Source organism: Zea mays, chromosome 5 (assembly GCF_902167145.1).
Source record: "Zea mays cultivar B73 chromosome 5, Zm-B73-REFERENCE-NAM-5.0, whole genome shotgun sequence".
NCBI classification, from domain to species: domain Eukaryota; kingdom Viridiplantae; phylum Streptophyta; class Magnoliopsida; order Poales; family Poaceae; genus Zea; species Zea mays.
Genome location: NC_050100.1, coordinates 76,049,012 through 76,076,852, shown reverse-complemented (window position 1 = coordinate 76,076,852; position 27,841 = coordinate 76,049,012). Strand labels below are relative to the sequence as shown.

Here is a 27,841-nt window from a genome sequence, read left to right as displayed (position 1 = left end):
GATGTCCCAATCCACCACAATTTGGACAAGTGTATTACCTTTTGAGTCGCTTTTTCGTTTTTTCTATTTTTCCTTTTGCCTACCAATACCTCTTCTAGCAATCGGTGCAACCACTCCGCTGGCGTAATCAACAGTTGGCCAAAACGAACGGTCACCTATTGGTTCGATCCTTCTTGCATATGCTTTCCTGAATCTATCAATCGAGTAATAATCGTCAACAAAATTTTCCATGCCTACATCTCTGCAATCTTGGGCTATTATTAGGGCTAGACCATGCTGACACGGTTTCCCAGTGTGCTGCCATTCCTCACAAGAGCACTGTTTCAAGTATGCATTGACCACATGTTTCGTCATACAATTTGTGCTGTCTCGTACTTCTGCCATGAAGGTGTCACATTTTACAATGGACAAGTGACCCAAACCTCTAGTCCTAGCCTTTAGCAACGCTAAGACAGATGGCAAAATTCTTCCTTGAAGCTTCTGACCAATCTTTCGCCTACGATGAAACAGCTCCATCGTCATCTCTCTAATTTTCTCAGCCAAATCACAAACAGGAAGGTCTTTGTGGTCTTTAACCCAATTATTAAAAACCTCAGCCATGTTATTTGTGATGTAATCACATTTGATATCTTTGTTGAAACCACTCCTGTACCAAAGGAATTTGTGATGCTGGTCTAAGTATTCAGCAATCTTATGAACATTTCTGACCTGGGATACATGGTGTTCAAATACATCCCTCCTATATGCCCTAGCTGCTGGATACATGTGCTCTGAACCAGCATGGTGTTTGACATAGTTTCCCATTAAGTGTCTGAAGCATTCTCTTCTCTCAGCATGCGGGAAAACATCATTTACAGCATGCATCAGACCTTTTTGTGCATCTGAGCATATAGCAAGTACTGTGATATCACCCACGACCTTTTTCAACTGTTCCATGAACCAAATCCAGTTGTCAACCGTCTCAGATTGGAAAAAGCAAAAAGATACAGGGTACATCCAATTGTGGCCATCTACACCAGTAGCTGATGCTAGGTGCCCGTTCCATCTACCGTTCAATGCTGTCGAGTCACCACCCTTACAATATCCAACGTATCTGGTTGTCGAAGTGACATCAATTCCAAGCTCGAATTCATGTTTTATTGCATACTGACGCATAGCAATCCTAAATTCTTTCATGTTAGGAAACAAACAACCTGGCTGCATAGAAGGATTAATCCTATTGTACACCACCCTCTTCTCATCTGGAATGTAGTCTTCACATTCCTCATCACCATGGTGTTCTTCGTTGTCAATATCCAATCTTTCTTGCGAATGAGAAGTTGTACCACTGCTATAAAATGTATCACGATTTCTATTTTTTTCAGCCTCATCATCTGAATTCAGTCCAAGATTACAATATACCTCATTTTCGCATGGAACTTGTACTCTTCCTTCTTCATCCAACTCATCAAAAACTATAATCGAATCCCAGTCCAGTTGTATTGTTCCATCAATCCTCTGCACTTCCTATATTACAGACAATGGAGAAGCATCCAATAATCAACGACAATATTTTCACAATTAATGACACAGTTCTGTAAATTTATCTCACCTCACTGGCACCTATTTCCCCCCTGTCACTGGTCCAGCAGTTGAACTCGGTGCCGCCAATGGCAACAATGGCGCAGTTGATTGCACAGGGCGTAGATCCGGGGAGTTGCTGTCTGGCGAAATGCCGAAGGGGTCGAACTCCATGGTTCCGAACTCACACAAACCCTAAGCAATAGGAATCGAGGAGAACTTAGCTAAAAGGGAGTTGAGAGGAGCGGTTTCGAATGGAAGAAGACGAGAACTCACCTCGCCGCAAGAGGAGGACAGTAGAAGACGACAGCTCTCTACACGCAGAGGAGACGCAAGAGCTGGGCGACGATAAACGCAAGAGCTAGGCTCTCTACACGCAGAGGACACGCAGAGGAGACGCACGAGCTGGGAGACGCAAGAGGAGGACAGAAGAAGACGCCGTCTGAGCTGGGCGACGGTAATGGCGCAAGGTAAGTAATCGCTGTTTGCTCAGCTCCAATTCACTGTCTCGTATCCATTTTAGTGATTGCCTACTGGCTGCGTCTCCAAAACAGCGAAGCCCTCGGCAACGCCTCCAATTCTTCAAAACCGTTTCTCTGATGTTTTATAATGGCAATTGTCTCGATTTTGACATGCACGTAGTAAGCTGGGATTCTTCGTATAGACCGGATTAAAACCCTAGGCCCTAGCCACCGCCCACCGTCGCCTCAGCAAATCCTCCTCCCGTTTCACCATGCCGCCCTGCTGCTCCCCCACCACCTCCGCCGTCACCGCTGCGGCGGCATCTCCCGGCGCCTCGCGCAGCGGGGGCCTCCTGCGCCGCTCGCGCCCAGCCCCCGCCGCCGTGGTGAGCTCCTTACCCCCACGCCCTGTTCTTATTTGCTCTGTTCGTGCCCGGGCCATGCGGCAATAATCACTCGCCGCCCTGCCATCCGGACCGACCGGTGATTTTACGGCGACGGCGCGTTCGGAGCTCGGGAATTGATATTACGGCGATGGTCGGCGTTCGGAGCTCGTTTTTCTTTAAATACTTTTTTCGCAAGCGCGGGTTTAAAGCTTTAGTTTTGGATCTTGGACACTAGAGAGTACCCATCTTGTATCTGCACACAAAGGAAGTAAGTTGGGAAGTTGTGCTACTAAAAGGGCGTTTTTCAGGACTCCTTCAATTTGTGGCTCCTTTAAAACGTCTCTGTGATGACCCAAGGTGGCGGTGCTTAGGCGCAGGTATGAAGTATTAGTGGATCTTTCGAGTATTAGGGTTTGGGCCATATTAGGGCCGTATTAATCTTCTATGGGCTGTAATAAGTGATTAGCCAAGGCATTAGCCATTCTGTTAGTTGGATCTCAGATGTATAAATACTGTAACTGTTTGTTGAGATGGAAATATGAAATGAAATAGGAACAGACACCTGAAACCGAACTCACCTGTCTCCTTGGCGTTGTTCTCTTCGCCGATCTGCTACTGACTCACGTCCGGCGAACCCTAGCCGCGGCCACGGGTCATCACAGTCTCCTGCTCCTGCTCCTCTGTTTTACGGCTTATTCTACAAAACGTTGGGCAGAACACCTCCGGAGAAGTCGGAGCCTTACCAAATAGGCCCTAATTTATGTCGAGCCTGTACAATGTGGATTTTTTTTGAACTTCTGCCTGGTTATATAAGCTAAAAAATGGACTCGTACGTGCAGAATTGTAAAAAGATTGATTCTCTGAGGTCAATCAATGGAGCACCACCTTGCATTCCGGTGTCCAACAGGTCGTTATTGACTCCTGTAACCTTGCCAGTTTTCCGGGATCCAAACATGAGGAACGACACGAGGCTGCGCATCTTCTCAGGCACAGCCAATCCTTCCCTTTCCCAGGTCAGTTGAGTCTAGCATGGAGAAATTTTATCTCCAATCTTTATTCTAGGCCTCTAGCATTGCATTGAGTTAGGTGGAGGCGACTAACTAAACTGTATTAACCAGCTACCACCTTAGAGCACTGAGTACATTAACTTTGTTTGAGTTTGGAATAGTGATTCGTATAAAAGTCGATTGAAATGAAGGATAATTTGGACCAATTAAACTGTACTAACCAGCTACCACCTTAGAGTGCTCTGTACATTCACTTATTTTGAATTCGGAATAGTGATCGGCAGTGTTCTTAAGGCGGTAAGGCGAGCAAGTAAACATGCCCACTGCCTTAACGCCTAGGCGGCGCCTAGGAGAGCAAGGCACCTAGAATTATCCGAGCGCCTGGACGCCTAGGCGACGCCTTAAAAACACTACTGATTGGTATAAAAGGTGGATTGAAATTATGGATAATAGGAACCTCAATAGATTTTTAATGACGAATAATTATAAACAGGAAATATGTTATCTCGTTCATGCCTAATAATTTCTTTATGGTATCCTGTATTTTTATGAACAGGAGATAGCAAGTTACTTGGGGCTAGAACTTGGGAAGATAACCATAAAGAGGTTTGCTGATGGTGAAATATATGTTCAGTTGCAAGAAAGTGTACGGGGCTGTGATGTTTTCCTTGTGCAACCGTCGTGTCCTCCAGCAAATGAAAATCTTATGGAGCTTCTGATCATGATTGATGCCTGTAGGAGAGCATCTGCTAAGAATATCACTGCAGTTATCCCTTATTTTGGTTATGCAAGGGCTGACAGGAAGGTAATGTTGCTTTATTGTAGCTTTTCAAATTGTTTTAATGGTTTCAAGGTTGTTTTTTATGGAAAAAATACTGCTTGTCACATGCTTGTACCACTCCGTATTTACGAGTCTTTAGCCATGGAAGGTGCATAGGCAAAATTTCAACAGTTTTGTTATTTTAAAAGTTCTTGGAACCAGCAAATTTCCGATCACCAGCATTGATTGGGGTGGTTGGATTTCATCTAAGGGCCTAGGATGGCTACTGGAGAATAAGAATATTTCAAGCACTTGACAACTTTGGGAGAAGGCAGCTGCATTCCTGTGCGTAGCAGGTATTAGTGGTCTTGTGTTTGGTCAGGTTTTGGTGGTCTTGTGTTTGGCCTTTTGTGCCATTGTACTTTGGTCCATTTTGGACTGTTTCTTCTCTTAATTTAATGATGCGCAGCTCTCCTGCGCGTTCACGAAAAAACTTTGGGATATTATATTTAGACTGTTTTGCTTGAGGATGCTTTTCAGTATCCATAAACAAGAGGAATTGAAGTCAATGCTCGATGATATTACATATTCTGTTATTCCTTTTGATTCTAATATAGTAATATCCTAGCATCTATCAAATCAAAAGATATTGCTGGGTGTGACAAAAAGTATGTCTCCTTGTCATTTTTAGTACTAATAGAAGCACCTTTTCCTTTTTTTCAGTCCCAGGGCAGGGAATCTATAGCTGCAAAACTTGTAGCTAATATGATTACCGAAGCTGGTGCCAACCGTGTCCTTGTTTGTGATCTTCATTCTAGTCAAGCAATGGGATACTTTGACATCCCAGTAGATCACGTTTATGGCCAGGTATATGTACTGAAGCATGCTACTTAAATCTATTAATTCCTTTAAGACTTAGTGTTTATGATGGTATTCATCCTTCTTATAATTGTTTTCTATTTTTCCTGTTTGATCCGTGAAGCCTGTTATTCTTGATTATCTCGCCAGCAAGACAATATGTTCAGATGACTTGGTAGTTGTATCTCCTGATGTTGGAGGTGTTGCCAGGGCACGTGCCTTTGCCAAAAAGCTGTCAGATGCACCTCTAGCTATTGTAGATAAAAGAAGGCAAGGACATAATGTCGCTGAGGCAAGTATTCTTGTACTATGTTATTTGCTTAAACAGTGTAGCCAGCCAAATGGATGTATATAGAAGAAAAATATCAACTTCATAGCTTAAATATTAGTTTCTCCTTAATAACTGTAATATTATGAACGTCCGATTTGGATTTACAGAAGAGAATCTTTACATGGTACTCTGAAGGGATAAGTCCATGTTTAGCCCTTCAACTTCTGTGTTTGTCTAATTTTAACCCTGAACTATAATATTGTGTAACCACAGTATCTCAACTATCAAACCCACTTGCTTTTGACCCTCAAGCCCTTTTGGTTGGTATTTGGATGGTTTGGTGGCAAATTGCTGCTTTTTTTTGCTGGCCAGGAATCTAGGACATTATGTGGCAGGGTCCCATATGTGACTCCTTACTCTTTTCCCCACCCATCTGACGTGTTTCCAGATCTTGATTGGTAGCGGCACTGTGGTAGGGAGGGATCATAGTGCTGGCGACCATAGAAACGTGCAAAGCAGAAAAGGAGCATGGTGCCCTGTGCCCATGTCATCTCTTCTCCCCTCGCATTTCGATCCAAGCAGAAAGTCGGTGGCCAGCCAGACAGCTATCTTCCATCCCTCGCTTGTTTTCTTCTTGCCTTGGCACCTCCTCTGTTTCCATGTCTTCTTATGTTCCAGCATAAGAAGGAAGCTTGCGTTTCATCTTGAGTTGAGAAGCACGAGGCTGCTCGTTGTTCCTTTGAATAGGGCAAACAACTGAGCGCTGAGCAGGGCCGTCTCCAGAAATATGAGGCCCCGGAGCGAACTTAATAAGAGACCCTAAAATATATGCAAATTTATATGTATAGTATAACTAAATGCTAATGCATGTTTTTACTTACTCGAATAACTTAAATATGTATTGGTTCATATCAAATAATAATGTTAAAAGAGCAAACACAGTGCTAGCCTCATGTTCTAGAGAAAAGCTGGAAGGGCACCGACCGCTGACACCGGATGTCGTAGCCGTTTCATCAAGCCATCGTCAAGGGCTCAAGCAAGGTCCTATCCTAGAGTTTGTCGGTTCTGTTCTGTGTTCGTCCAACCCCAGACGACGACGGTATGGTGTAATCGTATTCTAGTCTAATCATCACGACGTGAGACAGTCAGACAGACGAAAAGATCAAAAGCAACGGTGATCTTGAAGTCTACTTAGTGTTTATTAATAGACCAAAGCAAAAGAAAATGGAGGCCCCATCTATTTGGGGGCCCTCTGCACAAGCACACCTGGCACATGGCCATCGACGGCCCTGGTGCTGAGACAGTAGACTAGGTGGTGCGCCTGCTCTGGAGGCTTGAGCATCAATGCAGACCTGCACCACCACCACAGCCAGTCACACCTGGCCCTTTTTGCGCTCACCAGTCACTACTGTCCTCCAGATGCATAAGCTCTGTGGGCCACATCATCCTAACCGTTGTTCTGCACACATGCGGGGTCAGCAACAAGACAGATGCTGCATTGTAGATGGGGTGGCTGAATCTGCCTTTGCCCTTCTGAGTCAGTTATGACGAGGGGCACTACCACCGCAAGCTGTCCTGGCCAGAAAGGGAAGGGAGAGGTAGAAGAAGAGTGGAGGATGACAATGATATTTGATATGTCATATGTGGGACATCAAAACCGCTGACATGACATAAAAGCTGTGTTCCCCAAACTGTTTATCTCCTGAAACAGGAGAATCCTTACCGAACAGAAACCGTTTCTGGGGAGGAACTAGGGACTCCCTACCAAATGATTCACGGATTCAAAGACAATCGATACTAAAACTAGAAAAGCCTGTTTTAGAATTAGTGTCTCTGGAAACCTTTCCTCCAGAAACCGCAGCCCAGCAAGGCTTTGCTTGGGTACTCTAGTATTTACCTCAATACACATGGATTGAGGTGGATTGGAGTGTATGAACTAACTTACACTACAATTCACCTCAATCCATGTGTATTGAGGTAAATACTAGAGTACCCAAACAAAGCCCAAATGGGGCCAGAAAACCCGCTTTGAAGGGGCTAAGTGTAAAATGATGCAGTTTTATTAATTAAGTTGCTCTGTCTAGACAATATTGAAAATGAGGGTCAACATTAGGCAAACAATTTTTTTTTCAGAGATCAAACTGAAGATTTGTTAGGGATATCAAACAGAAGAGTTGGGGGGCACAAAAGGACTTCTTCCTACCCTGAATATATTACTTCCTATTCTATCCGCATGAATTGTATAATACATTTGAAGGTGTGCCCATCTCACCACAAGATGCATGCCTGTTCTATTGCATTGCTCATCTTAGTTATTTACAATGAGCATGTTCATCTTGTCTTTTTTTCGAAAAGCGCAGGAGAACTGTTCCCCATTATATTAAGAAGGTAAGAAGGTCTAAAATTGACCCGGTACAGAGACTTCCTTACGGAGGTCGAAAACTCAGCAACCTGAGAAGATCCATCTAAACAAAGAATCTACCAACCCCCCCTCCCCTATTCCAGACTAACCCTCAGGGATAGAGGCAGCCAGATAGGAGAGGCCCTTAGCCCCAGCCATTTCCCACATCATTCTCTCATCCCTAGCTGGCCGAAGAGCTAGAGAGACATTTGGGGTCTAGCCGTCAAAAATACATTTCTTCCGATGAGTCCAAATAACCCATTCTCCCAAAGCAATGAGAGAGTTGAGTCCCTTCCTAAACAGCCCATTAACAATCCCAGAAACTTCTTCCCACCAACTCATGAAGGAAGGCGAATCAGGTTGAGGTGCAACCATTTGCAGACCAACTTGATTCAGGAGCTTGAACCAGAAATCCCTTGAAAACACAAGCCACTAACAGATGATCCAAGGTTTCAGCTTCCTGATCACACAGAGGGCATTTAGAGGGATGATAAATTCCTCTTTTAGCTAGCCTGTCCACAGTCCAACACCTGTTATGAGCTGCAAGACAAAGGAAAAATTTACACTTTGGAGGAGCCCAAGTTTTCCACACCCTTTTGTAGTGACCAAAGGAGGTTGATCCTGAAAAAAGCCCCTTATACACAGCTTTAGCTGAATACAAACCATCTGCAGCTATGCTGAATACATGTTTATCTTAATTTTCAGGCTGCATGTTCATCTTGTCATGTGCATTTATTACAGGTGATGAATCTTATTGGAGACGTGAGAGGAAAAGTGGCTGTTATGATGGATGATATGATCGACACAGCAGGTACGTTGTCCCCTAGAAAACAATTCTTAGATTGGATATTTTCCCCCTCATAATGGCCATGAGTTTATGGTGCCTCATTAACAACTCAGCAGCATTGAGGACCTTGATGCTAACTGCCATGCAGTAGCTAGTCAAGGATTAGCTGTGCCATCTGTCATAGAACAACCTACCGAATGGCCTGAATATTATATTACGTACTAGTATTGTTTATCACTGGTTGGAAATGCAATCTGAGCTATAATTTGAACTTTAAATCCTGATGAATCGCTCCACATTCCCGCATCACTGCTCAAGAAAACTGTACATGACATTGCATGCTAAACTAGTTACCTGAGAAGATACTTCGCTTTGGGATATCATTATCCTCATGGGACCATCAAACCCAAACAGGTACCATTTCCAAAGGAGCTGAGCTACTGCACCAGGAAGGCGCCCGAGAAGTATATGCTTGCTGCACACATGGTGTTTTTAGGTATGCTTTGATCCTTGAAACTAACCCAAGTCAGCTCAGCTCTGTTTTCTTTCCAGGGGCCATATACTGTAGCGACCTGTTTCCTTTTTCTGCTAGTATATGACTATACGTTACCTTTCCAGCCCACCCGCCATCGAAAGGCTATCAAGTGGATTGTTCCAAGAAGTAATCATCACAAACACCATCCCTCTGAAGGAGGAGAAGAGTTTTCCGCAGCTGACTATTCTTTCGGTTGCTAACCTCTTGGGGGAAACAATCTGGCGCGTTCACGATGATTGCTCGGTAAGTTCTGACTTTCTATCTCGATGAAATACGCTACTCTTCTGCATACCGGATCCGGTGGTTGCAATCGGTTCCTCATGATACTATTCCTCAAATAACTTTTTTTATTCTCTTGAGCAATCTTATACAAATCCCAAAATCTGCCAGGTTGGTCATGAGCCATACTCCAGCTTGGATATTGACTGATGCTTAAGGTGAGAACGGCTTTTTAAAGTTGGTGTCTGGTCTCCACACGACAGAACAGCTATTTCTCTACAAGTTGATTCCATCGTGTGCAACGTTTCACCAGCTGTACATTTTCCGTCTGTGACATGTTCACCATTGCTGAAGCTGTTTTTCTTGTGCAGGAATAGTTGTGGCAGCTCGCAACCTTCTCTTTCTTTTCTTTTGGCCTCGGTTTTTGTCTGTGCGTGTAATAAGCAATGTTTTTGTGGAATTCTGTTAGCGCAGAACCTCAGCCTTGTATTTGAGTGACAGCACATAAGATGACATTCCAGATTGTAGTGCAGTGTTTCAGCTATCCTCAATCACAGCACATAATATGTGTTTGCTTGCAGTATTATTAGGCTTTATATAAAAACTCGACCTGCGGGGGTAAGACAGCCCCCGGGCATTGTATTAAGAAGAAGACCTTCTCACGCAGGTCGAGAAAACCCCCGAACCCCTGCCCCACCCATACACAGCGGCATCGAAGCCCATGTGAGAACGACCACGACCGGGGCTGAGCCTTAGACCTGTGCTTTGGCGTGGGACAGACGAGGGGATTTTTTTAACCACAGCCTGAAATTCGCTCCCACGGGGAGTTGAACCCAGGACCTGAGGAGTGCTATTCAGACCACCTAACCAACTCAGCTAGAGGCCTTTTCGCCAACGATGGGTTTATATGATGATGGGTTTTATCTCACCAACGTCTCATGAAGCCCTGTTGCGACTACATGCAGCAACAATAATCAAATAAACGTCTGTTTTGCAAGCCTAGCATCGCTGTATCTGTGTTTTATCGACATCCTCTTATTTGGCATCCAAAATGGCTATGAAAATACATCAGGGCTTAATGATACCAGTTCAAGTGCGATTGAACTGCCTCCTCGACGAACATACATCAGGTGTCTATCTTAACTTTGAAAATTGGTGGAACGTCAAAGTTCAAATCAAATAGCCTATTATTTTGGGAAGATTCTAATTTCTTTAAAATGATCTAAATGGTCCCTAAAGGCTACTTGGGGGGGGGGGGGGGGGGGGGGGGGAGGGGACATAATTGCATAATAACTAGCGAATGGTTCCTGAATCTACCAGCGAACTACTTAATTATCACCAAAACTTTCTGAATCGACGTCTGCATGAAAACACACGAGTGTTTGGTATAGAAAATCACTCTACCTTATAAATCCATTGCTCAATTTTAGTGTGATGACCTCATAATGAATTCCTCGTATTAGTACTAGCTAACTAACTATGATGAATAAGGTGATGATGGATGAACTCATTCCATTTCATAAAATAAATAAAAAATATTAATACTAGTTAACTAACTATAATGAATACGGTGGTGATAGATGAACTCATTCAATTTCATAAAATAAATAAAAAAGTAAAATATGAGAAGATGATGACTAACTTATTTCTCAATCCAAACACACCCTATAAAGACTAGTTTGGGAGAAAAAAAGCTGAAAGGGGTTGGATGAACTATAATCCTCTTCTTATTCAAAATTGGATAAGGAGATTCTGCCCCTCCAATTCACTCTGGTTTTGTGACTCTCAAACTAGCTCTAAATGTGTTGTGACCCTAGTTCAACATCACCAGTCAGTTTTTAGATGGTAAAAAAACGCTTCATCTGTTGTTACTAAAAATAAGCAAAAATGAGCAGTGGTGCTGAACTATTCCGATTTAAAAATCAGGCCCTAGATCTTTGAATTTGGGACAAAACTTTCTGAATCAATGTCCTTGAAAACATATCAGGCCCCGAATCTTTGAATTCGGGCTACACGATGGATCCACGTATTCTGCTATACGCATCGGACAATTGACTCTATTACAGTGCTTGACCATTCTTACTATAATCTAGTACTCCATATGAATAAACACTCGCAAAATATTGAATGCCAGGAACCTTGAAACTTCAGGCACAATGTATAATTCTACAGCAAAAATGAGAACTAAAAAAACTCGGCAGAGGAGGGAAAGACCGTTCTCCCAGTACATGATCCCGACCGAGAAAACCCTCAAACTCTGCCCTCCATCACTAACGGGCTGATCAATTGCCCACTCTACAACGGCCCAGCTGGAGGGTGACGCGTTTGATATCGATCTCCGAGAGCGGATGGGACATATAGAGGAGATTTTTTTTAGCTAAGCCCGAAATTCGTTCTCAAGAGGGATCGAACCCGAGACCTATAAGTGCTGCTCGGAAGTCTTAACCATTACATTAGAGGACCTTTTCGCAAAAATTGAGTACCACTGATAGATACATCAAAGTCAAAGGAGAACTCCATGCTACACGTAAACTGATATCCCAGAAGCATCCCAGACATCAGGTGATGATAGATGAGATGCGCTTCCTTAAAAAGAAGTGTTAAATCTTGGAGTACATGTCTACGAAGAGTATATTTGATCTTCCAAGAGAATGCCTGCAATAAGCTGAAATTATAAGGAAACGATGTCAGGCATTGAGCTGCAAAACGTAGATTACTGCAGCTTGTAAAACACCGGGAGATTTACTTATGCGATTATGCAACAGACAGTATCCCAAGAAACCACATCAAACTCTTCTAGTAGAGAACAATAAAATTATAAGAACACTATGTGATTATATAAGACAGCTTGTAAAACATTAAATGTAACATTATCCTAAATCTCTGGTGAATTGGACACCTGTATAAAATAAAATAACTACAGCCACCAAACTTGAACAGAAAATGGTGAGTTCAATCATGTTTTTAAGTTGTATAGGTACCGACCAGTCGATTAGTCGTCGACCAGATCGACTAATCGACCCTAGTTGAGCAAGTCACCCATTTAGTCGTCCATGCGTTTCTGGACATATATACTTATATAGTATATTGTAATATAGTATATATAATTTACAAATTATAATACAGAATACAACAACATCAAGCAGATGGCATAATCTAATCAAACAGAGGGCCCTCAGCAAACAAGGAAAGCAGAGGAGAAAACCACAACTTATACCATCTGAGGATGTGCTCATCTTGAGGGCGAGGAGCACTGCACAAGGTCAGGGAAGCCATTTGTAGATCCCATGTGCATGGCGATAAAGTTAATAAGCAACTTTATCCAGGTAAACACCTTGCAAAAAATACTTCTTTCACATGGTGTAATCAAATTATTAAGCAATTTTATGCAGGTAAAAACCTTGCAAAGCATACTTCTTTCACTGATCTAGTGTGATATCCCTAAGTTAAAGTGCAAGGTCCTAAAACTAGTCTTTGTGCATTCTAAGAAAATGTAGCAAGAACTACAGTTGGTTATCACAGTTTATCAGACTAAAGATATAGGAAGCACGAAGCATAAGAACATAGTATATTATTAGGAGCTGAAACAATAGCAAGGCTTGAAGATTACCTGTGTCAGCTGCATAATAGGATCAAGGCAGAGAGCAGACCACCAGTCGAATATGAAATAGATATCGTTACTCATACAAAGAAATGATCTTCTTGTCTTGTGCTCGCAACAACAAATTGTTGTATACCCTCATAGTGTACCAAGTGGGATAGAAACCACTTCGATACAATGCATCCATCCACCTCTGAGCTTCAATTATGTCACCATTCTTGCAGAACCCATGCACAATTGTATCAAAAGTCCATCGATTTGGTTGATACCCTTGCCTGCATATCCTTTCATACAACCTACAGGCAGAGTCCATCCTTCCTGCCATAGAGAACCCTCGTAACAGCATGTTATAAGTGTAAATATCAACAGGAAAATACTTTTCCATCTCCTCTCCCAAATGCTCTAAGTCACTCATGTTTCTGATACCACTTGCAAACGAGGCAACTAGATCACCAATCAAGAGCCTTCCTGCCTTCCGACCTTGGATATCTTCACCTTTCAGTTCTAGAGGCTTTGATTTATCTCTTGAACGTAAAAAAGCCTGCAGAAGCTTGTGGCCCATCAATGTGTGCAACAGAAGAACATTAGTCAAGAAAGCTGAAACAGGGCGACCCGTTTCTCTGAAATCATCAACAACCTTTACAGCATTGGTATAATCGCTAACAGAGCACAGCAAGAGAAGAAGATTCTCGTAGCAGTACATGCTTGGGATTATACCATTATCCCTTGCTTCCCTAAAGAACATCATTGCCTGCTCAGGCTTCCTAACTTCACATAGGCCAGATATAAATACATTATATAACCTGGCACAAGGTGTTTTCTTCCGACGAACGAGGTTAAAAAAATTAAGTGCACCCCCGAGATTTTTGCTCCTTACATAACTAATGAGAAGAAGCACGTTGCTTGTTATTGATGGTTCAATCCCTGAAGCCTCCATTCGGTCATATATCGCCTTGGCCATGTCTGCCCTCTTAGCATGACCAGCACCAGAAATGAAGTGGTTGTAGCACACAACGGGATGGATCTCATTCCGCATTAACTGGTTGTCTAACAGATCAAGAACCTCGGCATACCTATTCATTTCACACAAAGAACAGACAACTGACACATAGAGGCTCCGGCTTGGGATGTGCCCCATTTCTTGCATTTGCAGTATAAGCCTTGGCAGCGCGTCCACCCTCTTAGTCAATACCAATGCTCGAATCAGGTTCTTGTATGTTGACTCATAGCGATATAAGCCCACATGGCTCTTGCTGCTTGCTACATGAGGCAGTTCGCATGCCGCCTCCATGTTCCCACTCTTGCATAGTGCCGCGAGGTACTTGGCCAAAACAGAGTCAACTGCCCAGGCTTCCTGCTTGACTGCCCTATTTAGCAGCTCCCGCACCCTGTCCAGCTTCCCCTCCTGACACAGCACGTTTGAAAGCATGGTAAATGTCCGACGCCCCGGGAAGTACCCTCCTTCCATAGTTTCCTCAAATACCAGGCATGCTTCCTCTGTCTCCCCACCATGGCACAGTGCCTTGATCAGATTATGGTAGACATCTTTGTTTGGGTTGATCCCGAGCTCCACTCTCGACCTATACAAATCCATGGCTACTTCAACAAGACCAGCCTTGCAAAAGAAGCAAAGCGCAGCATTCATGGTGCGTATGCCAGGAGCAATGCCCTCCTCCATCATTTGAACAAGCAAGTCATACACTTCGCCAAGTCTGTTCCTGACAAGCAAGCGATAAATAAGGCTGTCACACCGCCGCCCATCAAGGATGTAGCCTTCACTTTCCTTCTTATCAGAGAGGAACTTCATCGTAGCATCAAGCTCGCCAGCACCAAAGAGTCCATTGATCCACGCACCATACACATCACTGGATGGAAACTTACTAACGAGCTCGCTTGCCTCCGCAAAACGTCCACGGCGGCAGAACTCGGTGAGGATGCAGCCAGCCGCCGGGCCACGGGATGCATCAGCAAACGGCATGGTGTCGAGGAGAGCAACGGCATCGTCGAGGCGGGCGCGACGACAGAGGCTCTTGATGCATATGCTTGTAGCGACGGGGCTGGGGGCAAGGTTGTGGGCGAAGGACTCGGCAAGATCGTGCATCGACGCATCGACCAGGGAGTTGAGGAGGATACGTGAAGAGACGGGGTCGGGGTCGAGGCCGTGGAAGCGCATGCGGCCGAAGATGTTGAGCCCGCGCTGCGGGTCGCCCGCGATGGCATAGCCGATGATGAGCGTGTCGTGGAAACGCAGGTGGCCGCCTCTCGCGGAGGTGTCGAAGAAGCGGTGGAGCCAATCGAGAAGGACGGCATTGCGGCGCGCGCATCTAAGGAGGCGGAAGACGGTGTGGTAGACGGCCCGCGTGTGGTGGTAGCGCCGGTGACGGCCCGACCAGTCGAAGAACTTGAGGCGGAGCAGCAGCAGGGCGGCGTCGTTGTGGAACCCCCTCGGATGGTGGCGGAGCACGGCGAGGACGAGCGTCTCCGAGAGCGGGAGCGCCTCTAGCGGGGCCGTCTCATCGGACGCGAGCGCCTCGTAGATCGCGTCGAGCGCCTTGGGCGGTGTCGGCGCAGAAGCGGAGTTGCGGGACTCGTGGAACCAGTCGTGGAAGGCGGCGGCGATGGCGGACGAGGACGCGGCTACGAGGCGCGCGTCCTCGGGGCGCGCTGGGAGCAGCGGAGAGAGTGGCGGGAGCGGCGGCGGGCGCGGCCGAGACGAGGCGGCGGACGCCGAGAAGGCGTTCGAGAGAATGGCGAGGGGACGCGAGAGGTGAGCGTGGAGCCGGCGGCGGGAGAACTGGGCGAGGAGGATGCGGGGCATGGCGAGGCGGGCGGTGGTCAGCGCCGCGGACGTGGCCGCCGGCAGCAGTGGCGGCCGGCAGCGGCAGGTGGCATCTGGGTGCGTGCAGGTGGGCGGGTGGGCAGGACGGCGGCGGCGGGCAGGCACCAGGCACAGCCAGGGTATCCCTACGGAGTTGACCTTGGGTTATTGGGTCATTGATCAGTCGTGGTAGCGTGCTGCGGGCCGATTGTTTGTTTGGGTCCGTCTAGCTCCGGCCGTTTCTCTCTTTCGTTTTTTTCTCTTTTATTTATTACACAGGTATATTTATATTATCGCATGATACTCCCTCTTTTTATAAATATATACCGCGGTGCTGGCTTTCTTTTCAAAAACTTTAATCACTCATCTTATATTAAAAAATCGTGAGTTATTATTTATTTGTCATGATTTATTTTATCACTCGAGATCACGATTTAAACTTTTATATTTTTAATAATATTTTGAATAAGATGAGTGGTTAAAGTTTTTTTAAAAAAAATAACGACGTCATATATTTATTTATGATCTGAGATAATAGTAGATATTTTTATCATCGCCGACATAGTAAAAAGTATCTCTATTTTGTGAGAAGCTCCTTGTCTTGTGGCTAGGTTTGTTTGAAGTGCATAGGGATATGAGCACTTGGTTCTTATCAATAACCCATTAGTATCTATAGTATGGCTTGTGCTAAACTTAATTCAAAACCAGAAAATAGAGTAAACTAGGTGTATACCAAGGCTTGTTATCCATATGATGGCACGCCCCCGTCGGTGTTTACTACCGACGGCACACTACGGGGCGTATCACGCAGTGCTTTTAAAAGGGCGGCGATGTCGATCGTAGCTCGATGGTTCGTGCAGGGCACGACGAAACACAACGAGTTATACAGGTTTGGGCTTCTATTGGGCGTAATACCCTACGCCCTATGGTTTTTTCTGGGAGTTGTATTGCTCTAAGTTCGAGGGTTTACATGTAATTGCTGAAGGTACCAGTCTAGCGGGGCTAACCTTTTTGTAGGGGTGCCCCCTCATTCTTATATAGCCAACTGAGGAGATATCCATGTACATATCAGAGTACTTACGTGAGTCTATCCACCACCTGCTGCGATTGCGCCAAATCTTCCTGTCGGTGTCTAGTGTCCGACCGCACAACCGGGGGTACCCTCGTGATGCTTTTGGGTAGGACGATGTCGCAGATTGTAGCTCGATGGTTCATGCCAAAAGCATGAGAGAGAGTCGGGCGATTTTCTACAGGTTCGGGCCGCTTTGAGAGGTGTAATACCCTACTTTCTAGGGTGACTTTTGTATGTGTGGTGTGTTTACAAGTGGCGTTTCCTGAATGGAGAGGTGCTAATGAGATGAAAATGATGGGGTTCCCCTAGGCCTTATATACACGACCGCGGGGCACTCCCTATGCACACGCTGATCACACTCTTCTAGCTTATCTCCTAGCAAATAACAAACAAACTTTACTTATCTTAAGGAAAACCCGATGGCTTCGTCCCGGTCTATCTCCGGCGTTTGAGGGCGTCGGGCGCGGGAAAGACGGACGACTCCCTCAAGATTACTTATAATCCACAGACAATCCGGGCGCGAGCCCATCACCTTCTTGGGTCGGCCCATTTCAACTGTAGTCTTTGCCCGGCCCACGATGAGACGACCTTGCGGGTGACTGGTTTGCGGCCCCACACAAGGGTTTTCGTCTTCTAGTGGACCCGGGGGATATCTGTCCCCCATAAGCCTCGAATCTTTGAGTTGATTTTGAAATAATCGACTCAAAGGTTCCTAGTAATGCCTATGGGTTCGTAGCATGACTTGATCTTTTGTACTGCTGTTGGGTGTAGCCCCCGAGCTTTGAGTGGATTTTAGAAGTAATCCATTCAAAGGTCTTCATTTTTATGCTTTTGAAATCAGCATTTGGCTTCAAGGCATTGTGAATCTATTGGGTGTAGCCCCCAAGCTTTGAGTGGATTTTAGAAGTAATCCATTTAAAGGTCTTCATCCTTTTGCTTTTGAAATCAACATTTGGCTTCAAGGCATTGTGAATTTGTTGGGTGCACCGAAGGTGCACCCAATGGGTGTAGCCCCCGAGCTTTGAGTGGATTTTAGAAGTAATCCATTCAAAGGTCTTCATCCTTTTTGTTGGAGAGGAAAATCTCCGACCGGGTGGCGGAACGCACCCGCCCTAAATCCTAAGATGAGGAGGGGCCTAAGTGTTTTGCCTATCTGCTAGATGGTCGAGGAACACGAGTGGACACGAGGATTTAGAGTGGTTCAGGCCGCCGGAGCGTAATACCCTACTCCACTGTCTATGTGTTGTATTGAGTTTGAGAGAGCTTGTCTTATAATGTTGTGTGCCTTCCCTTTTATAGCTCAAGGGAGGCACATACAAGGATGCTGAGCCCCGACATGTGGGCCCAGGAGCATAACGGAAGGAATACATTATAGGAGTAACTAATGCAAGTAACACCTGAGCAATCTCTGGGCGCCATGATGTCCGCAGTCCATGCAGTATTGATATGCGGCGGCTGCTTCCTTGGTAACGTGCGAGTAATGATGAGAGTAGTGCACGCAGCAGTATGGGCGTGCCGTCTGCTAGTGGAATGGACAAGCACGCCGCCTATCGCCTGTGGAATGGACAGCTCGCTGCCTGCTAGCGGAATGGACAGGTCTCAATAAATGCTGAGGCGGCACACCGCCTACCAATGGAATGGACAGGCGGCGCGCCTTATCCTCAATAAATGCAGAGGCCGCGTAGCCCCGAGGCCTTACGTCAGGCTCCGCCCGTTGACTTACGTCACGTGCAGTAGGCCACGCGGCATCATCGGGTTTCCGCCTGGGCGGGGAGCAGAAGCGTATACGATAAGGTCCGGACACGTGTCGGCACCGGACCCCCGCCTGGCCTTGATTAAGGCCTAGGTATTCTCTGTCCCAGAATCCCGGGACCCTGCTGTGAGTGGCCTGAACCCCACACAGAGGGGTCCGGATCCCATCCTAGGGGTCCGGTTTGCGCCCGTGGAGGTCCTGGACCTTACCCGGAGGCCCGGTTTGTATATACGGGGGTCCGGCACCTCCGCATGGGGGTCTGGGCCCGCTGGTGATGCCCTAGAGTGTGCAGCTCTCTAGACACGTGGTGGTACCAGACCTGTCCAGGTGGTGAGGTCGATGCTGTTGCTGGCCCAGAGTAGTCGCCCGACGCTTGGGCGAGTCATGGCCCGGTCCCACGTAGAGCCTTTTTACCACGCGACTATAGATAGCCGCATGGGCGCTGTGCTTTTATACAGCAGTAGGGGGTACCCCTGTTTTAGGGTACCGACAGTGGCCCCCGGGCCCACCTCAGGGGAGGATGCGAGCCTGCAGGTGGGGCCAAAGCTTGTACTTCGCCTCAACATGGCTTTTTTGGTGATTGGCGTGCCGTTTCAGTGCATGCTGATGCACTCACCGTCAATCCGCCTTCGGTCACGCCAACTGCCATATATGTCCCCGTGGCTGACTGTCCCGCGGCCCCCACACCTGGTGGTTTCGTCGAGCCATGCGTGGGACGCCTCGATACCGCTGCATTGGTTTAAAAAATTACCTTATGTCTTCAGCCACGACCCCGAGGAGACGCACTACTGGCGCGTGCGGCAGTTCGCTCTTTCTACACCCAGGAATCGGCACCCAAGGAGTATGACCCGTGGCCTGGGGCCCCGTGTCATAGACTGGGTTGTTTGTCTTTTGCGGCGGAAATGAAGAGGCGCACTACCGCGTGCGGCGGTTCGTTCCCTCTGCACCCGAAATCTGACTCGCAAGGTGTATGACTTGTGGACCCAAGCCCCCGTGTCATAGACTGGGCTGCCTGGATCTAGGTGCCTGTCGCGCGTGTTCTCCTGCGGCGATTGAGGGGCGCGCGGAAGGGTTTCCTTGAGCGAGGACTCTGGTTTCCTTGAAAAAGGGTTCACCTCCGCGTGCAGTAGTTACCCTTTCGCATTCTCTTCCAATCGACTGCGCCCTTTCGCCTTCGAGCTCTCTGCGCCCCTTTGCATTCGCGCTCTCCTGCTCTACACCCGCGCCGCCGCCGATGCCATGACTTCGCTTGGCCATCCTGACCGCTTCCAGTCTAAGGCGACACTCAATCTGGTGCGCGACTTGCTCGGGTGGAGCGTGCCAGGGCTCACCGGAAGAATCCGCACCGACGCCGTCCCCCTCGGCGACCTCGCCGCCGGGGAGTTTGTTTTGTTCGTCTCCTACGTCTCCTGTGGGTTGGCGCTGCCGATCTCGCCTTTCTTCCTGCTGCTGTTGGAGGAGCTCGGGCTCCAGCTTCAGCACCTCACGCCCCACTCCATCCTCCAGGCGGCCATCTTCGTCCACCTCTGCGAGATGTTTGTGGGGGTGGCCCCCTGCACCTCCCTCTTCCGCATTTCTTCGTGTTGGTGAAGTCTGGGAAGGCTAAGGACCAACTCGGCGCCTACTACTTCCAGACAAGGTCAGATTCAGCCGTGGCCTACATCCCCACCCTCGGCGGCGCAAGGTGGGAAAACTGGCGCAGCAACTGGGTGATCGCCAGCGTCGAGGCCAACGACTGCCTCGTCCTGCCGAGCGACGAGCCAGCACTCGACTGGAAGCAATGGAGAGCCAAGCCATCGCTATCGCCAGAGCTCCTGCCCGTACTGGACAAGATCAAGACCTTGGAAACCGGTGGTCTGACCTCCATGCATGTGGTCGGCGACATTTTGAAGCGCCAGGTCATGCTGCTGCAGAGGAGGCCGCGCCTGTGCTGCTGGTTCAGTGGCCTGAATGATATCGGCAGGATCCAGCGTGGGCCGGGTACTGATCTATCCTGGGAGGAGCTGGAACTCCTAGTGAAGAGGATTACTGGTGAGTCCTTTATCCCTGAATCCTTGATACTCCCCCAGGACGTCCCGGTGCTCTGTGATGATCCAGGGCTACGAACGGCGGTGCAGGCCACGCTGCCAACCCTTGATGAGAGCGGCGTGGCGGTTCGTCAGACCGGTAGTTGTTGGGGACTTGTTCTCAAATGCTATGAATTAAGAACAAGGCAACATAAAATGTTAAATATCAAAGCCCTTCGTCCTTCGAAGCATTATTTCCCTTTGGATATAATGGATTTCGGACGAAGGTTATGAAGGTCACACCTTCATAATCATAATAAAAGATAAGAGAGATTTATACACAAAACACGGAAAATAACATGATTACTTTGAACATTATTATTAATTTATTTCTATTTATTTTACTTATATAAACAACAACAAATTACAAATGTACCTTCGGCTTGAAGGAAAGTAAGGGTACAAGCGTGATGCTAATGCCAAGTCAACGTGAACAGTACAGGAGTACTGTTCATCTATTTATAGGCACGGGACGCAGCCCATGTAAAATTACATTAATGCCCTTTACTTTTATCAATAACTCTATAGTAATTCTTCGAGGTCTAATTTGGCTTTTCATCTTTAAGTCGGTTCCCCTTTTCTGCTGTCATGCCGAAGCTCTTCTACACATAGCTTCGTGATCGTTTCATCCTTCGTCATGATCGTCTCCCATTTCGGTCAAGCTTCGTCTTGACCATGCTCTTGTATACCCGCAACCTGATTCCGAAGGTACCTGCTCGCATACTTGGAAAACATTGTCAAATCATGTTTTTGAGGACCTTCGGAAGCCGAAGGCCCCCAACAGTAGTGAAGAGGCTATAGAACAAAGTTTGCCTGAGAAAACTCCCGCGTCTGGTCCCGAAGCTTTAAAAGAAAATATTGAATATATCATCCGTCATGCTTCGGGAAAGAAACTCTCTAAAGAAGAAGAACAAGAAGCTCAACACTATGCCCAGAAGCTAAAATATCCAAAGGGGACATTAGTATTCAACGGCAGCGGAGAATATGATTTCTTGTATTGTCTCCCAGACAGCAAGGAGATATCTGTCTGCCGGGAGATGAGTAGAAGCTTCGGATTCCCAACATTAGAAGATGGGCTTTCAGTACTGTCGAAGGATGAGTTGGCCGACAGTTTAGCATATAATAGTATAAAGGTGTGAAAATCAAATTTTTTGTACTTAAAAACGAATTTTTTCATTTGCTTATACTCAATACTATACTTCTTTTGCAGGGCTTGATCCTTAGCAATGCCCTTAGGGCATAGAAAAATATCGAAGACGAAGGATGCACTATAGCTCTGAACAACCTTCGTTCAGAAGTAATTGAACTAAGGAACGAAGGTCTTGAAAAAGATAAAATATTAATTTCATTGGTGAGCAAAATAAAAGAAGACGAGGCTACTTCCAAAGCCCAAGCTGAAGCCTAGAAAAGTGAAATTGAAGACCTTCGGAAACAGCTGGCTGAAGCCAAATTAAAATGCGCTGTTGCCGAAGCTGAACGAGATGCTAGTGATTACTGGAAAAATTATTGTGAAAAACAGTTGCAGAACTTCGCTCAGCAAAAGAAAGATGTTTTGAAAAATCTGTGGAATGTGTAAAAAAGATAAAGACTAGCTTCGCCAACGTAGGCGCGTTCTCAAGCGAAGACAACTTCATACTGGGCGATCCTGAGGGCGTAATTGAGTGGATCAGCGCTGAGGCTGAAGCCTTTGAGGAGATTTTGAGTGACCGCGGGGACGTCTGTGCCTTATCTGGTGCGAGGGGAGTTGTAGCTATTTTGGAGAAGTCAGGTTGCAAACATGTTAAAACCCTGGCTCAGGCCGAAGCTGCCTTCTTCATTGATGATACGAAGGACCCCTCGGCCGAAGCAAGCTTAATAGGCGGAAATTTTTTCACTGACATCTGTGAAAATGGTGGTCGAGGGATGGCCCATGAAATAATAAAGAAAAGCGAAAAAGATACTCATGACGCTAGAGAAGCAACGAAAGCAGCTGAAAAAGCTGCAGAACTCGAAAGGCGAATAGATATTACTTAATGGCTTTTAACTTTGTTGTTTATTTTTGTGACTCCGAACTAATTCATGTTTTCTACCGCAGCTGAACTATCTCCTCCCCCAGAGCCATTCGACCCACTGGCTGACCCAGAGACAAATAAAACAATAGAGATTATTAATATGGTCGAAGCTATTGTGGATGAAGTTGTTACCAAGCTGCTAACCAAAACTGCTGAAAAAGTTCTAAAGGAAGAAGAGTAGCTATTGTAAAAACATTTTTAAGATATTAATGTAATATTTGCTGAACTAAGTCTGTAATATTCGATGTTTGTATCTTTGAATGTAATATGTAAATTGTTTGTAATTCAATTCTTTACGATGCATGAAACTTTATGTACATACCGTTTTTGAGCCTTCGGCGAAAAAACACCTTCCCTTCTTTTCATGCTTCGTGAAGAAATTCATACTTCGTAAAGAACATCCAGGCGTCGTAAAAACATTAATGCTTCGTAAACAATAGATTTCTTCCTCCACATTAGAACTGATGAAGCTATACTTCTTCAAAGCTTATTTTGTGCCTTAGCACAATTTCACTTTTTCGAAGCATTCTCCGAAGATCAACATTGTATCCCCTTCTTGTGCCATTGATGCAATATGATGTATGATGTTATGTTATGCGAAATGATGTGATGATGTTATGTTATGCGAAGTGATGTTTATGCCGAAGACACACACTCACACCCCCATAATGGAATACACAATCTCTTTGCCGCTTATTTTTTGGCTTCACCACTTATTTTTCGGTGTATCAGCGTTGACTTTTTTGCTGTAAGTTCTGCATTCCCTTGGGAACGTCTTTTGAACTTCTTCGCCTTCTATTTCAGCGGTATTCGCGTTGACTTTTCGTGCTTCACCTTATATTTCGGCGATATTTGGCTCTGCATTCCCTTTGGAACGATTTTTGAGCAGAAAACTTACAATTCGCTCCCTTAGGAACGACTTTTTGTAGCTTCAGCAAACTTACGCTGCGTTCCTTAGGAACGACTTTTTGTAGCTTTGGTGATACTTGTAATGTGATTTTTAGCCCCGCGTTCCCTTAAGAACGATTTTTGCGCTTCAACGACTTTTGGACTTTGTGAGTCTGTGGAGAAGATATATTTCACTGTGGCAAGAACGAACTATTACAAGAAATTGAAAATGGCAAGAAAACTAGGTTTACAATAATTGTTCCTTATTGAAAAAGAAAATGACAATGAATGTAAAAACTGTTTCAGGGGTAGGATATCTCTCAATAGATATGTTTCGATTCTGGCACAGTACCGTTGACTGTGCGAGCTTCGGACTCCTCCCTAAAATCTCGCTGATGATGGGTATGCTAGCTCCCTTCTGGCTGCTGGCCTCGTGAATATGCAGGTTGTAGTGGTGGTGGAGGTGGAAGCTGTGGCCAAGATGCCTGTGGCTGGCTAGTCGAAGCAACAGAAGCTGCAGGATGGTTACCCACATACTCTGATACGTAGGGTGAGTGATACGAAGCAGTGTGCATGACCTGCTTCGGCTGGTTCTGTTGAGCTGCGACTTCTTCTATTTCCTTTTGTTTCTGAATGGTGACATGGCACATCCTTGTAGTATGTCCCTTGTCCTCACCACAGAATAAGCAATAGATTTTCCTAGGCTGATCCCCAAACCTTCCTCCGAAGCCCCTGGCGCCTCTGCCTCTTGGAGCTGGCGGCCGAAAAGAGCTTTGTTGCTGCCCCGAAGCTTGCGAGGAATATTGTGGCCTCTGTTGTTGACTTCCTCTGTCGTCACTCTGGGTGGAGTGGATTGACCTGACATGCCTTGGGTGGATTCTTCCTCCGAAGCCCCTGGTCATCTCAGAGAACTTGTAGGCTTCCTCCCTTCTTTGGCGAAAGTCATTGTCAGCCCGGATATATTCATCCATCTTTTGAAGCAGCTTCTCCAAAGTCTGTGGAGGCTTTCTAGCAAAATACTGGGCAGTAGGTCCTGGATGAAGCCCCTTGATCATGGCCTCAATGACAATTTCATTAGGCACTGTAGGCGCTTGTGCTCTCAGACGCAAGAACCTTCGGACGTATGCCTGGAGATACTCCTCATGATCTTGCATGCATTGAAACAGAGCTTGAGATGTGACTGGCTTCGTCTGAAAGCCCTGGAAACTTGTCACCAGCATATCCTTAAGCTTCTGCCATGAAGTAATAGTTCCTGGCCGAAGAGAAGAATACCACGTTTGGCCCACATTCTTAACTTCCATGACAAAGGACTTGGCCATGACAGCTGCATTGCCTCTGTATGAAGATATAGTTGCTTCATAACTCATCAAAAACTGCTTCAGATCTGAATGTCCATCATACATGGGTAGCTGAGGTGGCTTATATGATGGAGGCCATGGGATAGCCTGCAGTTCTGCTGCCAAGGGAGAAGCATCATCAAAGGTAATGGTATCATGATTAAAATCATCATACCATCCTTCCTCGTTGAAGAAGCCTTCTTGGTGAAGATCCATATGTTGGGGCCTTCGCTCTTGTTCGTCTTGAGCAAGATGGCGTACTTCTTCAGTGGCTTCGTCAATCTGCCTTTGAAGATCAGCTAGTCGGGCCATATTCTCCTTCTTCCTTTGTACTTGTTGATGAAGCATCTCCATGTTTCTGATTTCTTGGTCCAACTCCTTCTCCTGGAGTGTTGGACTAGTGGCCTTCCTCTTCTGGCTTCGGGCCTCTCGAAGAGAAAGGGTCTCCTGGTTTGGGTCCAGTGGCTGCAGAGCGGCAACCCCTGTCGCTGAAGCTTTCTTCGGTGGCATGACGAAGGTAAGTGCTTGCCGAAGGTGGTCGAAAAGGATTCACCGGAGGTGGGCGCCAATGTTGGGGACTTGTTCTCAAATGCTATGAATTAAGAACAAGGCAACATAAAATGTTAAATGTTAATGCCCTTCGTCCTTCGAAGCATTATTTCCCTAAGGTTATAATGATCTTCGGATGAAGGTCATGAAGAACATACCTTCATCATCTCTTCATACATATATATATATATGATTATTAACAACGAATGAAACATGCAAAGCATAAGAAACAATGTGAACAATAACATTATTATATATATATTTCTCATTATATAATCGTAAATCAATATAAGAACAATATTGAATTACATTTGGTACCTTTGGCTTGACAGAAAGCAAAGATACGAGCGTGACGCAAAAGCAAATGCCAAGTCAGCATGAACAGTACGGGAGCACTGTTCATCTATTTATAGGCACGGGACGCAGCCCATGTAAAATTACATCCATGCCCTTTACATTTGCTAATGACTCTATAGTGATCCATCGAGGTCTAAATAGCCTTTTCCCCTTTAAGTCGGTTCCCTTTTCTGCTGTCATGCCGAAGCTTCCTTGCGCATAGCTTCAGCGCTACGTCAACCTTCGTATTGTTTGTGCTTCTCACACTGTGGTTCTGATCCGAGTCCGAAGGTACCTATTCATGTATTACACTCCGGAAACATTGTTAAATCATGTTTTTGAGGACCTTCGGAAGACGAAGGCCCCCAACAGGAGTCACGACCCGGACATGTCCTTGGCGCCGGTGCTCGAAGGTCCGGTGGCCGCCATAGAAGACGCCGCCCGGGAGAACGTCCAAGACGCCGTGGAGACAGTGGCCGCGCGCTTCCAGCGCGACCCTGCCGATGTCGAGTAGCTCGTACCTGCAGAGATAAGACTAGGGTTCCGCTTGAAGGCGGATGTAATAATCTTTGGTTTTGTAAGATACTTTTGAGAACTACTAATCAAACATCACTTATCTGTATGCTATTTGTCCTCGCTGTGTGTAGCGTTACTAACTCCTCCCTGGTACTTGGCCCCCCTAGGATGTAGGCTCGACGTGTCGAGGCTGGATACCAGTATACCTAAGGGTAAATTAGTTGCCTGACCCCCAGGAGGTAGTCTCTACGGTTTGAGACTACCTACGTCTGGATTGGGACCTGGACTTGCACACAGCTTCGGCTTTGAAGTGTTAGTAGCACACCCATAGGACCCATCGTCTGGTATCTACCATCCTTTGATTCATGCAACAAGACCTGCACGATTTAGTATGGGAAGCCAAGCCGTATGCCCGGACCCCTTGAATCACAGTTCCAAATACTAGGACACCCGTCGCAGAGTGGTGGAGCGTGCAGGCTTAGGGTACGGGACCATGCTAAGTGACTACACAGCTCTGGACCACCCCAGGAGACGTGTGTCCATTCTCTAGAACCGGACCCTAGGTTGCCGGACCCATAGGACTATAGTTCCAAATACTAGGGTGCCCATCCTAGAGCGGTGGAGCGTGCAGGCTTAGGGTACGGAACCAAGCTAAGCGGCTACACAGCTCCGGACCAACCCAGGGAGCGAGCGCCCTTTCTCTAGAACTGCCCCAAGGCTGCTGGACCCCCTGCCTTTATAGAGGGGTCCTAAACTGCAAACCTGGCTACTCCATTCGGATGTCATCATACCAGCACGGGTGGGAAACTGTATGGGTGGGTTAGGTAAAAAGTAACAGTTGTTAACTAAAGTAGAATAAAACAATCACAAAAGCTCCTCTGGGGGGTAAATTCTTTCCTTATAATTTGGTATACGTGGGTGCAGGCCAACAGGCCGGGCTTACGAGGGCGGACCTCACTGGATTGACGTACACATATGCACAACCTAGTTACGAAGGAAGAAAACTGAACCCCCTAGTTTCGCTTCTACGGGAAGAACTTATAAAGATGCTCTATGTTCCAGGGGTTGGGAAGAGGCACTCCTTCAGTTGTGGCAAGGCGGACACACCCAGGTCGGCATACTTCCATCACCTTGAAGGGTCCTTCCCAACTGGGGGAGAGTTTGTGGAGCCCTTCTTGGTTCAGTACTCGCCTTAGGACTAGGTCCCCGACCCTGAGCTCCCTACTATGCACGAACTGTTGGTGGTAGCGCCTGAGCGCTTGGTTGTACCGTGCATTTCAGATCGCCGCTCGCCATCTGCGCTCGTCAATGAAGTCCACGTCCTCACGCTGTAGCTGTTCCTGCATAGACACATCAAACGACTAGACCCATGGGAAGCCCATAAGGATTTCCGGGGGAAGGCAGGCTTCGGCCCCGTAGACCAGGAAGAACGGGGTCTCCCCGGTAGCTCGGCTGGGTGTGGTCCGGTTCCCCCATAGCACAGACAGAAGCTCGTTGACCCAATTTGCACCTTGCTTTTTCAAGCAGTCATAGGTGCGTGTCTTGAGCCCCCTGAGGATTTCTGCGTTTGCCCTCTCCGCCGGGCCGTTGCTCTTGGGATGAGCCACAG

General features: G+C 46.5%; 2 protein-coding genes across 9 annotated transcripts; one reads left to right on the top strand and one right to left on the bottom strand.

Moving 5' to 3' along the window:
• The first annotated feature begins 1,786 nt into the window (after window positions 1-1,786).
• LOC100272744 (EC synthetase) lies at window positions 1,787-9,844 on the top strand. 5 transcript variants are annotated; one of them, XM_035967784.1, is made up of 10 exons: window positions 1,787-2,030; window positions 3,247-3,420; window positions 3,971-4,219; window positions 4,898-5,041; window positions 5,157-5,324; window positions 8,446-8,515; window positions 8,906-8,987; window positions 9,110-9,269; window positions 9,417-9,463; window positions 9,617-9,825. In XM_035967784.1, the coding sequence occupies exons 2-9, from the start codon at window positions 3,361-3,363 to the stop codon at window positions 9,453-9,455; spliced, it is 972 nt and encodes a 323-aa protein (XP_035823677.1). In that variant the 5' UTR covers window positions 1,787-2,030; window positions 3,247-3,360; the 3' UTR covers window positions 9,456-9,463; window positions 9,617-9,825. The 5 variants fall into 5 exon arrangements, with proteins under 5 accessions (XP_035823677.1, XP_008681391.1, NP_001140669.1 ...); NM_001147197.1 differs by lacking the exon at window positions 1,787-2,030 and adding an exon at window positions 2,207-2,407 and having other exon boundaries at window positions 9,617-9,844; XM_035967785.1 differs by lacking the exon at window positions 1,787-2,030 and adding an exon at window positions 2,213-2,407 and having other exon boundaries at window positions 3,344-3,420.
• A 1,503-nt stretch (window positions 9,845-11,347) lies between these two features.
• LOC100381630 (uncharacterized) lies at window positions 11,348-15,897 on the bottom strand. Of its 4 annotated transcripts, none has more exons than XM_035958712.1 (3): window positions 12,856-15,897; window positions 12,463-12,579; window positions 11,348-11,910 (listed from the first exon to the last, which is right to left on the bottom strand). In XM_035958712.1, exon 1 carries the CDS (start codon window positions 15,662-15,664, stop codon window positions 12,923-12,925), a length of 2,742 nt encoding a protein of 913 aa, XP_035814605.1. In that variant the 5' UTR covers window positions 15,665-15,897; the 3' UTR covers window positions 11,348-11,910; window positions 12,463-12,579; window positions 12,856-12,922. The 4 variants fall into 4 exon arrangements, with proteins under 4 accessions (XP_035814605.1, XP_035814606.1, XP_035814607.1 ...); XM_035958713.1 differs by having other exon boundaries at window positions 11,348-11,900; XM_035958714.1 differs by lacking the exon at window positions 12,463-12,579 and having other exon boundaries at window positions 11,348-11,900.
• Between the last annotated feature and the right edge of the window lie 11,944 nt (window positions 15,898-27,841).